At 48.3% G+C, this 14,309-nt stretch overlaps 1 protein-coding gene across 1 annotated transcript in view; it reads right to left on the bottom strand.

The window, feature by feature from the left end:
- fam20a (FAM20A golgi associated secretory pathway pseudokinase) overlaps positions 1–14,309 on the bottom strand; it is a 56,824-nt gene that overhangs the window by 3,255 nt on the left and 39,260 nt on the right. Inside the window, exons 9-12 of the mRNA XM_056297568.1 lie at positions 10,878–10,987; positions 10,683–10,764; positions 10,527–10,586; positions 5,864–6,142 (exon numbers count right to left, since the gene is read on the bottom strand). Of these exons, the coding sequence (XP_056153543.1) occupies positions 5,864–6,142; positions 10,527–10,586; positions 10,683–10,764; positions 10,878–10,987 (531 nt within the window). The remainder of the gene's footprint in view (positions 1–5,863; positions 6,143–10,526; positions 10,587–10,682; positions 10,765–10,877; positions 10,988–14,309) is intronic.

Genomic DNA, 14,309 nt, shown 5'->3' with positions numbered 1-14,309 from the left:
GTAGGTCAGGTGACTCAAAGACATGTAGGTCAGGTGACTCAAAGACATGTAGGCCAGGTGACTCAAAGACATGTAGGTCAGGTGACTCAAAGACATGTAGGTCAGGTGAATCAAAGACATGTAGGTCAGGTGAATCAAAGACGTAGGACAGGTGACTCAAAGACATGTAGGTCAGGTGAATCAAAGACATGTAGGTCAGGTGACTCAAAGACATGTAGGTCAGGTGACTCAAAGACATGTAGGCCAGGTGACTCAAAGACATGTAGGTCAGGTGACTCAAAGACATGTAGGTCAGGTGACTCAAAGACATGTAGGTCAGGTGAATCAAAGACATGTAGGTCAGGTGACTCAAAGACATGTAGGTCAGGTGACTCAAAGACATGTAGGCCAGGTGACTCAAAGACATGTAGGCCAGGTGAATCGTCCATACTAAGTTGTCCCTAGGAATGTGTGTGTGTGTGTGTGTGTGTGTGTGTGTGTGTGTGTGTGTGTGTGTGTGTGTGTGTGTGTGTGTGTGTGTCAGCCCTGTGGTGGCCTGTCCAGGGTGTCTCCCCGCCTGCCGCCCAGTGACTGCTGGGATAGGCTCCAGCATCCCCGTGACCCTGAGAGCAGGGTCAGCGGTTTGGATAATGGACGGATGATGACGCGGAAGGACGTTGGGAATGTTTGTGGAAAATGTTTATGGGGAACCCGGAGGATGATATGCAAAAGTTCGCAATGGATTTACCAAACGCCAAATACAACACTAATAACAATTAAAAAAAACACATTTATTTATAGATTACATAGAAAACATCCCGAGAAAACAGATTTTCTCAGAATATGTTTTTTTTTTTTTTTTGGTATTTTCTCAGTTCATGTTTTTATAATTATTTTACTACCAAGCTCACTTTTTTCCATTAGGCAGTGTTATTCAAATACTGACATTATTTCCCACATGTTGGACTAGGCTAGCGTTGTTCTTCTCTGCTGACTTGTGTCTTTGGCCTGTTGAAGCTGTTGGTTAACATTCTGTTGGTTTGGGAAGATTAAATAGCAAATTACGAAAGAACTTCAAACTGCTCCTAGATTTCTCTGGCTTCTCTCCAAAAGTCATAATTCCATAAACCTTTCCCGATGCCAGTTTACTTTGAAGACTTTAACCCGTATTGGATTTCGCTGTGGGAGAAGGCACACTTAATCACAGTTTAAAAGAAAAACAAAAGAAAAGAAAAACCCCAGACATTTTACTGCTGTCAGATCAAAAGGCCTGCTGACTCCCAGCCTGCTGTCAGGCCGACTCTTCACCTCTCTGGCCGTGTCTCTACACAGACTGTGGGCTTTTCTCAACCTCCACACACTCTGGAAATAGCTGAGGTTATTTGCCGTGTTGCTTCACATCACACAGATACACAGGATTTATCACATCTGCCGGCAACAGCAAAGCCCAGACATGTTTAAAGAGAAGGGCCCGTGGTGAATATTGCTGGTTGGACTGACTGATCTAGAGAGAGAGAGAGAGGGTTGGACTGACTGTTCTAGAGAGAGAGAGAGAAAGAGAGAGAGAGAGAGAGAGAGAGAGAGAGAGAGAGAGAGAGAGAGAGAGAGAGAGAGAGAGAGAGAGAGAGAGAGAGAGAGAGAGATGGTTGGACTGACTGGTCTAGAGAGAGAGAGAGAGATGGTTGACTGACTGTTCTAGAGAGAGAAAGAGATGGTTGGATTCACTGGTCTAGAGAGAGAAAGAGAGAGATGGTTGACTGACTGTTCTAGAGAGAGAGAGATGGTTGGACTGACTGGTCTAGAGAGAAATGGTTGGACTGACTAATCTAGAAAGAGAGAGATGGTTGGAAAGACTGGTCTAGAGAGAGAAAGAGAGAGATGGTTGACTGACTGTTCTAGAGAGAGAGAGATGGTTGGACTGACTGATCTAGAGAGAGATGGTTGGACTGACTGGTTTGGAGAGAGAGAGAGAGAGAGAGAGAGATGGTTGACTGACTGTTCTAGAGAGAGAGAGAGAGAGAGAGAGAGAGAGAGAGAGAGAGAGAGAGAGACAGAGAGAGAGAGAGAGAGAGAGAGAGAGAGAGAGAGAGAGAGAGAGAGAGAGAGAGAGAGAGAGAGAGAGATGGTTGGACTGACTGGTCTAGAAAGAGAAAGAGAGAGATGGTTGACTGACTGTTCTAGAGAGAGAGAGAGATGGTTGGACTGACTGGTCTAGAGAGAGAGATGGTTGGACTGACTGGTCTAGAAAGAGAGAGATGGTTGGACTGACTGGCGCGGAGAGCGAGAGATGGTTGGACTGACTGGCCTAGAAAGAGAGATGGTTGGACTGACTGGTCTAGAGAGAGATATGGTTTGACTGACTGGTCTGGAGAGAGAGATGGTTGGACTGACTGGTCTAGAAAGAGAGAGATGGTTGGACTGACTGGTCTAGAGAGAGAGATGGTTGGACTGACTGGTCTAGAGAGAGAGATGGTTGGACTGACTGGTCTAGAGAGAGAGATGGTTGGACTGACTGATCTAGAAAGAGAGAGATGGTTGGACTGACTGGTGTGGAGAGCAAGAGATGGTTGGACTGACTGGTCTAGAAAGAGAGATGGTTGGACTGACTGGTCTAGAGAGAGAGGTGGTTTGACTGACTGGTCTGGAGAGAGAGATGGTTGGACTGACTGGTCTAGAGAGAGAGATGGTTGGACTGACTGGTCTAGAAAGAGAGAGATGGTTGGACTGACTGGTGTGGAGAGCGAGATGGTTGGACTGACTGGTCTAGAAAGAGAGAGATGGTTGGACTGACTGGTCTAGAAAGAGAGAGATGGTTGGACTGACTGGTGTGGAGAGCGAGATGGTTGGACTGACTGGTCTAGAAAGAGAGAGATGGTTGGACTGACTGGTGTGGAGAGCGAGAGATGGTTGGACTGACTGGTCTAGAAAGAGAGATGGTTGGACTGACTGGTCTAGAGAGAGATGTGGTTTGACTGACTGGTCTGGAGAGAGAGATGGTTGGACTGACTGGTCTAGAAAGAGAGAGATGGTTGGACTGACTGGTCTAGAGAGAGAGATGGTTGGACTGACTGGTCTAGAAAGAGAGAGATGGTTGGACTGACTGGTGTGGAGAGTGAGATGGTTGGACTGACTGGTCTAGAAAGAGAGAGATGGTTCGACTGACTGGTCTAGAAAGAGAGAGATGGTTGGACTGACTGGTGTGGAGAGCGAGATGGTTGGACTGACTGGTCTAGAAAGAGAGAGATGGTTGGACTGACTGGTGTGGAGAGCGAGAGATGGTTAGACTGACTGGTCTAGAAAGAGAGATGGTTGGACTGACTGGTCTAGAGAGAGATGTGGTTTGACTGACTGGTCTGGAGAGAGAGATGGTTGGACTGACTGGTCTAGAAAGAGAGAGATGGTTGGACTGACTGGTCTAGAGAGAGAGATGGTTGGTCTGACTGGTCTAGAAAGAGAGAGATGGTTGGACTTACTGGTGTGGAGAGCGAGATGGTTGGACTGACTGGTCTAGAAAGAGAGAGATGGTTGGACTGACTGGTGTGGAGAGCGAGAGATGGTTGGACTGACTGGTCTAGAAAGAGAGAGATGGTTGGACTGACTGGTCTAGAAAGAGAGAGATGGTTGGACTGACTGGTGTGGAGAGCGAGATGGTTGGACTGACTGGTCTAGAAAGAGAGAGATGGTTGGACTGACTGGTGTGGAGAGCGAGAGATGGTTGGACTGACTGGTCTAGAAAGAGAGATGGTTGGACTGACTGGTCTAGAGAGAGATGTGGTTTGACTGACTGGTCTGGAGAGAGAGATGGTTGGACTGACTGGTCTAGAAAGAGAGAGATGGTTGGACTGACTGGTCTAGAAAGAGAGAGATGGTTGGACTGACTGGTGTGGAGAGTGAGATGGTTGGACTGACTGGTCTAGAAAGAGAGAGATGGTTGGGCTGACTGGTCTAGAAAGAGAGAGATGGTTGGACTGACTGGTGTGGAGAGCGAGATGGTTGGACTGACTGGTCTAGAAAGAGAGAGATGGTTGGACTGACTGGTGTGGAGAGCGAGAGATGGTTAGACTGACTGGTCTAGAAAGAGAGATGGTTGGACTGACTGGTCTAGAGAGAGATGTGGTTTGACTGACTGGTCTGGAGAGAGAGATGGTTGGACTGACTGGTCTAGAAAGAGAGAGATGGTTGGACTGACTGGTCTAGAGAGAGAGATGGTTGGACTGACTGGTCTAGAAAGAGAGAGATGGTTGGACTGACTGGTGTGGAGAGCGAGATGGTTGGACTGACTGGTCTAGAAAGAGAGAGATGGTTGGACTGACTGGTGTGGAGAGCGAGAGATGGTTGGACTGACTGGTCTAGAAAGAGAGAGATGGTTGGACTGACTGGTGTGGAGAGCGAGAGATGGTTGGACTGACTGGTCTAGAAAGAGAGATGGTTGGACTGACTGAGTGTGAGTGTGTGAGTGAGTGAGTGGGTAGGTGAGTGAGTGAATGAGTGAGTGTGAGTGAGTGTGTGTGAGTGAGTGAGTGTGACTGAGTGAGAGAGGGTGAGTTAGTGAGTGAGTGAGTGAGTGAGTGAATGGGTGAGTGAGTGAGTGAGTGAGTGAATGGGTGATGTGTGTGTGAGTGAGTTGATTCTGAGTGAGTGAGTGAGTGAGTGAGTGAGTGAATGGGTGAGTTAGTGAGTGAGTGAGTGAGTGAGTGTGAGTGAGAGTGAGTGAGTGAGTGTGTGTGAGTGAGTGTGTGTGTGTGAGTGAGTGTGAGTGAGTGAGTGTGTGTGAGAGTGAGTGAGTGAGTGTGTGTGAGAGTGAGTGAGTGAGAGAGTGAGTGAGTGTGAGTGAGTGAATGAGAGTGTGAATTAGTGAGTGAGTGTGAGTGAGAGAGTGTGAGTGAGTGAATGAGCGAGTGTGAGTGAGTGAGTGTGAGTGATTGAGTGAGTGGGAGAGAGTGAGTGTGAGTGAATGAGCGAGTGTGAGAGAGTGAGAGTGATTGAGTGAGTGTGAGTAAATGAGTGAGTGTGAGTGAGCGAGTAAGAGAGTGATTGAGTGAGTGAGAGAGAGTGAGGGTGAGCGAGTGAGTGAGAGAGTGATTGAGAGAGTGATTGAGTGAGTGAGTGAGTGAGTGAATGAGTGAGAGAGAGTGAGTGAGTGAGTGAGTGAGTGAGAGAAAGAGAGAGAGAGAGATCCCAGTGTCTGGGATGTCCTCTCATAGTATATGGCAGTGCAGCCAGTTTTGAGATGTCCAGTGACGTGTCCTCTCTGGTCTCTGGGATTAACTGGTGTCCAGTGACAGAAGATAGAAACAGAGCTGTGTCTGCAGTCACTTCCTGTCTGCTATATAGTGCACTATATTCATCTTACTCCACTTTGTTGGTTTCCAAATTCTAACAATCAAATTAACAATTTAGAAACCACCAAAAATTCCCACAATGCAACTGAAAACGTGGAGTCCAATGCATGTACATTACTTCATATTAAAAATACCACAATGCAATGCTTCAGCTCTTCTCCGCTCGTGCTTCTTTTCACTGTCAAATACAGCTTGAGGGGACGATGAAGACTCAACATGAAGGTTCAGTAGTGTGAAATCTCAGTTTTTGATTCCTTTTTGGCTCTGCTACGAGTGTTTCCTGTGTCGGGAATGGCGAGGGAGTGTGACACCGCACACGGCATCAGGAGAATGTGTGAATCTTTTGTCTTCATCTGTCAAGGCTTCATCTTCTTCACACCAGCCACCGGCCTCTGGTATCAGTAAAGACTCCCCCCCCCCGCCCCCGTGTTTCTTCAGCTGATGGTTTGTTTCTTTCATTAAGACCTCCTGGGCCGGTTCAGAGGGAAACTGAGCTTCAACATGAAGTCCACTTCCACTTGGACGCAGACAGACTCTGCTACCTGGCCGTCCTCCTCTCTGAAGATGGCATCTGAGCTGTCTGAGGTTTCTCAGTGGATCGGATGAAGTCCTTAGTGATGACATGGTCTTCTCCCAGCCGGCGGATGCAGCGCTGGACCGAGCGGAGGACTTTCTTCAGCCGGCGGTCAAGAGCCAGCAGGTGCGGTTCTGTCAGGACCGGCTGTAACAGATCTCCATCCAGCGACTCTCTCATCACGTCACTGAGCAGGTACCGCGGCAGGGACAGCAGCTGCAGCCGCAACAAGGTGGAGCGCTTGATCCTGACCGAGGAAGGGAAGTTAGGGAAGGAGGATGAGGAATGGATGGAGGGAGAGGTGACAGAGGACAACAGAGGCGGGTTAAAGGTCAAATGTGTGGATTGTAATTCTAATAGGGTCGGGTTTAGTCAAAATGAAGTCAAACAGAACGGTAGGGGACAAATGTCTTATATGTCATGGGTATATGTCGCGTTTATATATATTGTATTTTATTTGACATGGCCCTTACAATAGCGCTGGAACGGCAACATACATGTACCTTGAGGCAAGAGCACCTGATGCACTGTCTGCAGTGTGCGTAGCAAAACACTAATGTCCAACACCTGTCCAACACCTGTCCAGCACCTGTCCAACACCTGCCCAACACCTGCCCAACACCTGCCCAACACCTGTCCAACACCTGTCCAGCACCTGTCCAACACCTGTTCAGCACCTGCCCAACACCTGTCCAACACCTGTCCAACACCTGCCCAGCACCTGCCCAACACCTGCCCAGCACCTGTCCAACACCTATCCAACACCTGTCCAACACCTGCCCAACACCTGTCCAACACCTGTCCAGCACCTGCCCAACACCTGCCCAACACCTGTCCAGCACCTGCCCAACACCTGTCCAACACCTGCCCAGCACCTGTCCAACACCTGTCCAGCACCTGCCCAACACCTGCCCAACACCTGTCCAGCACCTGCCCAACACCTGTCCAACACCTGCCCAGCACCTGTCCAACACCTGTCCAGCACCTGCCCAACACCTGTCCAGCCCCTGTCCAACACCTGTCCAGCACCTGTCCAACACCTGTCCAACACCTGCCCAGCACCTGTCCAACACCTGCCCAACACCTGTCCAGCACCTGTCCAACACCTGTCCAGCACCTGCCCAACACCTGCCCAGCACCTGTCCAGCACCTCCCCAACACCTGTCCAGCGCCTGTCCAACACCTGCCCAGCACCTGTCCAACACCTGTCCAACACCTGCCCAACACCTGTCCAGCACCTGCCCAACACCTGTCCAGCCCCTGTCCAACACCTGCCCAACACCTGTCCAACACCTGCCAACACCTGCCCAACACCTGCCCAGCACCTGCCCAGCACCTGTCCACAGGAGGCTCTCTTAAGTTAGTAGAAAAAAGAAAAGGACAAAAACGGAAAATAAAATTACAGGTGTGTCTATACAGGGGCATTAGGTGTGAGAACAGTGTCGTTTCTCTTTTCGCCATGGTTTAACACCTGTATTGAAAACATTAAAATTGTGTTGCACTTTCCAGGGAGTAGAAGGTTCCAGTTTTGCTCCTTTAACAAGGAAGACTGGTTGTCCAAGTGAGGTTTTGCGCATTGCAATGCGACGGTTACCCTCTATTGAGGCCCGTGTGCTGACTCTACTGGAGGTGGCAGTGCTATTGCCCCCGGTCCCCCCTCCCCCCCGAACAGGCACCCCGTCCGACCAGAGGAGGCGCTAGTGCAGCCACCAGGACACATGCCCACCTCTGGCTTCCCACCCGCAGACACGGTCAATTGTGTCTGTAGGGACGCCTGACCAAGCCAGAGGTAACACGGGGATTCGAACCGGCGATCCCTGTGTTGGTAGGCAACAGAATAGACCACCACACCACCCAGATGCATCCAAATTATTACATTCATTAAATGTTATTATTTTCTGTTTTCTTTTGGTGATTATATGTTTCTTTTAGTTATTTTTTGTGACTTTTAGTGGTCTCCCGTCTGTTGTGTATGTTGCACTGTGGAGAATGATATTTTACTCCCATGTATGCCGAGTCTCTACTATGGAAGTGAAAATAAAGTACCTGAACTTGATCATTTTGCTGACTTTATCAAGATTAACCTCATCTCATCTCATCATCAGCTGCTTCTCCGGGGTGGGGTCACAGTGGCAGCAAGCTAAGTAGGGCACTCAAGACCTCCCTCTCCCTAGCAATGCCCCCCAGCTCCTCCTGGGGGATCCCAAGGCGTTACCAGGCCAGATTGGACATGTAGTCCCTCCAGCGAGTTCTGGGTCTACCCCGGGGTCTCCTCCCAGTTGGACGTGCCCAGAAAACCTCCAAAGGAAGGTCCCCAGGAGCCATCCTAAACAGATTCCTGAACCACCTCAACTGGCTCCTTTCGACGTGAAGTACCAGCGGCTCTCCTCCGAGCTCCCTCCGGATGTCCGAGCTCCTCACCCTATCTCTAAGGCTGAGCCCAGACACCCTACGGAGGAAACTCTTTTCAGCCGCTTGTATCCGCGATCTCCCCTTTCGGTCACAACCCAAAGCTCATCACCATAGGTGAGGGTTGGAACCAAGACTGACTGGTAAATTGAGAGCTTTGCCTTCCGGCTCAGCTCCCTCTTCACCACAATGGTCTGGTGCAACATCCGCATTACTGCTGATGCTGCATCAATCCACCTGTCAATCTCCCGCTCCATCCTACCCTCACTTGTGAACAAGACCCCGATATACTCGAACTCCTTCACTTGAGGCAACAACTCATCCCCAACCCGGAGGGAGCAATCCACCATTTTCCAGTAGAGAACCATGGCCTCAGACTTGGAGGTGCTGACTCTCATCCCGGCCATTTCACACTCAGCTGCAAACCGCCCCAGTGCGCTGGAGGTAGTGTTCTGATGAAGCCAACAGAACCACACCACCTGCGAAGAGCAGAGATGCAATTCTGAAGTTCCCAAAACGGACACACTCCTCACCTTGGCTGCGCCTTGAGATCCTGTCCATGAATATCACAACAGAACCATAGACCAGGGACAACCTTGGCAGAGTCCGACACCCACCGAAAACGTGTTTGACTTTGTGCCGAGAATGCGGACACAGCTCTCACTTTGGTTATACAAGGACCGGATGGCTTGTAGCAACTGCTCCGGTACCCCATACTCCTGCAGTACTGTTGCCATCTAGTAGACATACTCTGTGAACCAACGGCTATCCATAGCTGGAGATGAGATAGGGACCACCAGGTACCCCCCCCCCCACATTACATTACATTACAGTCATTTAGCTGACGCTTTTATCTAAAGCGACTTACAGTAAAGTGCATCATTTAACCTAGGACATCGGGAGAACTACTAGTCATCAGAGGTCATAAGTGCATCTTCTCTCTAAACAAGCATCTAAGAGCAAAACCAGTGCTTAAGTAAAAGCGCAAGAACGTTTTTTTTTAAAATGAGCGAATACAATAAGTATATGGGGAATACAATAAGAATATGGAGCTGCCAGGGAAGAGGAGAAGAGGAAGGGCAAAGAGGAGGTTTATGGATGTGGTGAGGGAGGACATGCAGGTGGCTGGTGTGACAGAGGAAGCTGCAGAAGACAGGAAGAGATGAAAACGGATGATCCGCTGTGGTGACCCCTAACGGGAGCAGCCGGAAGTAGTAGTAGTAGTGAATACAATAAGTGGTAAGAACAAGTAACAGGGTAGTAGTTCTTGAAGAGGTGAGTTTTCACCCTGTGCTGAAAGATGGGCAGCGACTCCGCTGTCCTGACATCAGTGGGGAGTTCAGTCCACCACTGTGGGGCCAGGACAGAACCGAGCCGGGACCGGGTCGATCGGCAGCAGGGGTCTCTGAACAACGGGGCAACCAGGGGTCCCGAGGCAGCAGAGCGAAGTGGTCGGGTGGGGGTGTAGGGCTTGACCATGGCCTGGAGATAGGAAGGAGCCGTTCCTTTCACTGCCCTGTAGGCTAGCACCAGAGTCTTAAACTGGATGCCAGGAGCAGCTACTGGGAGCCAGTGTAGGGACATGAGGAGGGGAGTTGTGTGGGAGAACTTAGGGCGGTTGAACACCAGACGAGCTGCAGCTTTCTGAACAAGCTCCAGAGGTCTGATGGCCGACACCGGGGCGCCAGCAAGGAGGGAGTTGCCGTAGTCCAGCGGGCAACCTTTCCCCAGGAGGAACATCAGCTCTGTCTTGTCCAGATGTCAGTCAAGCACGCAGCAATGCGTGTCTCTACTTGTGTGTCAGAAGGGGGAAAGGACAAGATCAGCTGGGTGTCATCGGCATAACGATGATAAGAGAAGTCATGCGAGTGATTAACAGATCCCAGTGATATCGGGTACAGGGAGAAAAGGAACTGAAACACAATGATGACTCAACCTTTTGTTGAGGCATCAGCTGTGCTCCTACGACCTCCATAGGTTACGGAACTGAAGATGATGAGTCACAGTATGAAATTTTCTAGTCATATTATGATGTGTAACAGTCATGTTATTATATTTACTAGTAATGATATCTATTAGTCATGTTATAGTTACAAGTCATGCTTCAGTACAGGCAAAATGTCACATCACAGCTTTAAATAGGAGGGGAAAGCACAAGAGAGGCTAATGCAGCAGACATGGAGGAAGATGACTTAGTATTTGCCTCTTTAAACAATACTTACATACAACACTGAGATAATGGAGCCAGAATAGACATTTCATCATGCGAGTGCTTCCCAAACCTGCAACACATCAAGTGAAAACACATTATCATTATCATCATTATCATCATTATCATTATTTTTATCTGATGCTCAGCAGCATCTATCTCCTCTTACCCTCTGGCGTTGTCAAAGTGTAGAAGGAAACCTTCATCCCCAAACTTGGTGAAGATCTCGTAGTGGTGGCGGTCCATGTTGCCTTCAGGAACAGAAAACAACAGAAACAACAAAAGAGGCTTTTCATCAGCAACAGTTCTCGGCCAGCAGCATGAATGAAATATTGACATGATCCATAAAACCCAGAAGACGAACCCATGAGGAAGTCAAAGATGGACATGTCGATGATGTTGAGGAGTCTGTTTCCTGAGTTGTAGGGGTAAAGCTGCTTTATGGTATCACAGTAAAATGGGTTCACCTCCCACCTGGAAAACACACCAAGATAATGTTAAGTCTCTGTTTTCCTGGCACAACACAAGAACACCTAATATAGCTGCTAACCCTTTTCCAAGTTCATCGGTTTCAGGGCCAGGTTAGGACAAATCCTCTTCTGACAGAGAAAGATAAACTTTATTATCCTCTGTCAGGAAATTACCAAAGTAACAATATCAGTCACCAATGGAATTTCTGCATCATGTTTTAAAAATATTTTTTGCGCATTTTGCATCATGTAGTCATTCATACAGTGAATTTTGTTGCTTCTTTTTCATTCGTAGTCTCCATCATACATCACTACTTTTTGCTGTTTTTATTTTTTTCTAGATCTGTTTTATGTATATGTACACATGCGTGTGTGCTTTCGTATATCTATACTAGTACTACTACTATTACTACTACTACTACTTTCGGCTGCTCCCGTTAGGGGGCGCCACAGTAGATCATCCGTTTCCATCTCTTCCTGTCCTCTGCATCTTCCTCTGTCACACCAGCCACCTGCATGTCCTCCCTCACCACCTCCATAAACCTCCTCTTTGGCCTTCCTCTTCTCCTCTTCCCTGGCAGCTCCATATTCAGCATCCTTCTCCCAGTATACCCAGCATCTCTCCTCCACACATGTCCACACCATCAACCAACGAGTGAGCCCCATTACCAATCCATTACTGGTATACATTCAAATTAACTTTCCTGTGTTGAGAACACCACAGCTCCTCCCCTGTAAATCCGTACTTCTTTTTTTATTTTATTTTTGTATCTATACTAAGGGTGCCGAAACATTCCCTTTTCTTGTAACCAATAATTCAGTTCAATTCAATGTATTGTCATTAAAAACAATGTGCAGGCACATGTTAAAAATGAAATGAGGGCTGTGGCTTCACCAAACAGTGCAAGACAGACACAGACAAACACAGCAAACACAGTATAAGATATACACACATGAAGACCAAAAGCTAAAAATAAGTTAAAAAAGACCTGGAGTACAAAATATTTTAAAATATCTACAGACATTCAGTGGGTATCCAGGTTCAGGTGGGCAACAGCTTGTGGAAAGAAGCTGTTTTTGAGCCTGGTAGTGCGGGCTCTGAGGCTCCTGTAGCGCCTCCCAGAGCGCAGGGGGGAGAACAGTCCATGGTTGGGGTGGGTGGGATCTCTGCTGATGCTCAGACCCCTTCGAAGGCAGCGTTTGTGATAAATGTCTTTTATGGCTGGGAGCTGGGTACCGGTGATATGCTGGGCCGCCTTGACGACCCGCTGCAGAGCTTTCTGGTCTACTGAGGTGCAGTTGCCGTACCACACTGAGATGCAGATGGTCAGGATGCTCTCTATGGTGCAGTGGTAGAAGTTGGGGAGAATTTTGGGGGATAGACGGGCGCTCCTCAGCCTCCTCAGGAAATGCAGGCGTTGTTGGGCCTTTTTCACAAAGGCCTGGGTGTTTAATGTCCACGAAAGGTCCTCGCTGATGTTGACTCCAAGGAATTTATAGCTGGAAACACGCTCCACTTCCACCCCATTGATGTGTATGGGGGAGGTGGCTGCAGCTTCTAGACCTCCTGAAGTCCACAATCAGCTCCTTTGTCCTCTGCACATTAAGGACAAGATTGTTGGTAGTGCACCATGATGTGAGGTGCTGAATCTCGTCCCTGTAGGCCATCTCACCATTGTTGGTGATACGGCCAATGACTGTGGTGTCTTCTGCAAACTTAACTATAACATTTGAAGGGTGAGTTGGCAGGCAGTCGTGGGTAAAGAGGGAGGAAAGGAGGGGGCTCAGAACACAGCCTTGAGGGGCACCTGTGCTGAGGGTCAGGGTGGAGGAGGTGTGGTCACCTAACCTAACAGACTGAGGTCTGTTGGTCAGGAAGTCCAGGATCCAGGTACAGAGGGAGGGGTTGAGGCCAAGGGGTAGGAGTTTGGTGGTTAGTTTGGCGGGGATGATGGTGTTGAAGGCAGAGCTGTAATCCAAAACAGCATCCGGATGTATGTGTTGTTAAGTTCAAGGTGGGTCAGAGCAACGTGCAGGGCAGTGGCAATGGCATCCTCTGTAGACCTTTTGGGACGGTAGGCGAACTGATGTGGGTCGAATGTGGGGGGGGGATAATGTTTTTGATGTGAGCCAGAACCAGTCTGTCAAAGCACTTCATGGCAATGGGGTGAGTGCTATGGGTCGGTAGTCATTCAGACATGTGGATGTTGGTTTCTTGGAGACAGAAATGATAGAGGTGGTCTTAAAGCATGCCAGGACTATGGATTGGGACAGTGAGAGTTTAAATACAGGTGTGAAGACCTCGGCCAGCTGGTCGGCACATTCCCGGAGGACCCGACCCGGTATGTATTCTTCAACAATACATCAGGCATCACTTCTTACAATTCAGGGTTTTGTTTTGTTTTTGTGTTTTTTTACAATCAGACATCTCAATCACAAGTTTAGTCTTTCAGGAGGGCATCTGTTCCTCACTGGACGAGAGTTCAGTGGTGGTACTCTTGGTTGTTTCTCCACAATTGGTGGCAGACTGTTGTTTTAACTCATTGTCTGCACTCAACTCATCAAAATCCCAACATGTTCCTACACAAGAAGAATCCTCACCCTGTGTCAACTGAGTTTGCTTTCCTTTGATACCCAGCATCTGATTAACATGCCTTTTCACACAATTTCCATTCACTTCCACACTGTATGTTACTGGACCCAACACTTCACTTATAACTCCATTCAGCCATTTCTCCCCTCCCTGTAATTCTTTACTAACACCCGTTGACCAACCGTGAAAGACCTGACACAAGGAAGATTTGGTTTCATTTTGCATTCTCTGAGAGAACTGAGGTTTGATAAGGAATAACCTGGTTCACACCTGTCTTCTCAGAAATAACTCAGCTGGAGTCTTCCCTGTCTTAGTATGGGGTGTGTTTCTATAACCAAACAAAAAATTGGCCACACAGTATTCAAGCGTCATACCACCAATGGCTCTATTCTTGGCTAATGATTTCTTAAGATTTTGCACCAACCTTTCAGCTAACCCATTACAGGCAGGATGGTACGAAGGTGATTTGATGTGTTTTACCCCATTTTTGGTCAGAAGGGACTCAAATTCTTGTGCTATGAACTGAGGTCCATTATCTGTTACTACTTCTTTGGGTAAACCATAAGCAGCAAACAAATTTCTCAGTGCTTTAATTGTTTTAGCTGAGGTGGTAGTGTGCATGTGAATGATTTCTGGCCATCTAGCATAAGCATCCATCACTACCAAGAACATCTGCTTGTTGTCCTCAGCAAAATCAAGGTGCACTCTCTCCCATGGACTTGCAGCCCATTTC

This window comes from Lampris incognitus, chromosome 17, assembly GCF_029633865.1.
Source record: "Lampris incognitus isolate fLamInc1 chromosome 17, fLamInc1.hap2, whole genome shotgun sequence".
Classification (NCBI taxonomy): Eukaryota; Metazoa; Chordata; class Actinopteri; order Lampriformes; family Lampridae; genus Lampris; species Lampris incognitus.
The sequence above is the reverse complement of the archived record's forward strand: the minus strand, read 5'-3'. Positions and strand labels throughout refer to the sequence as shown.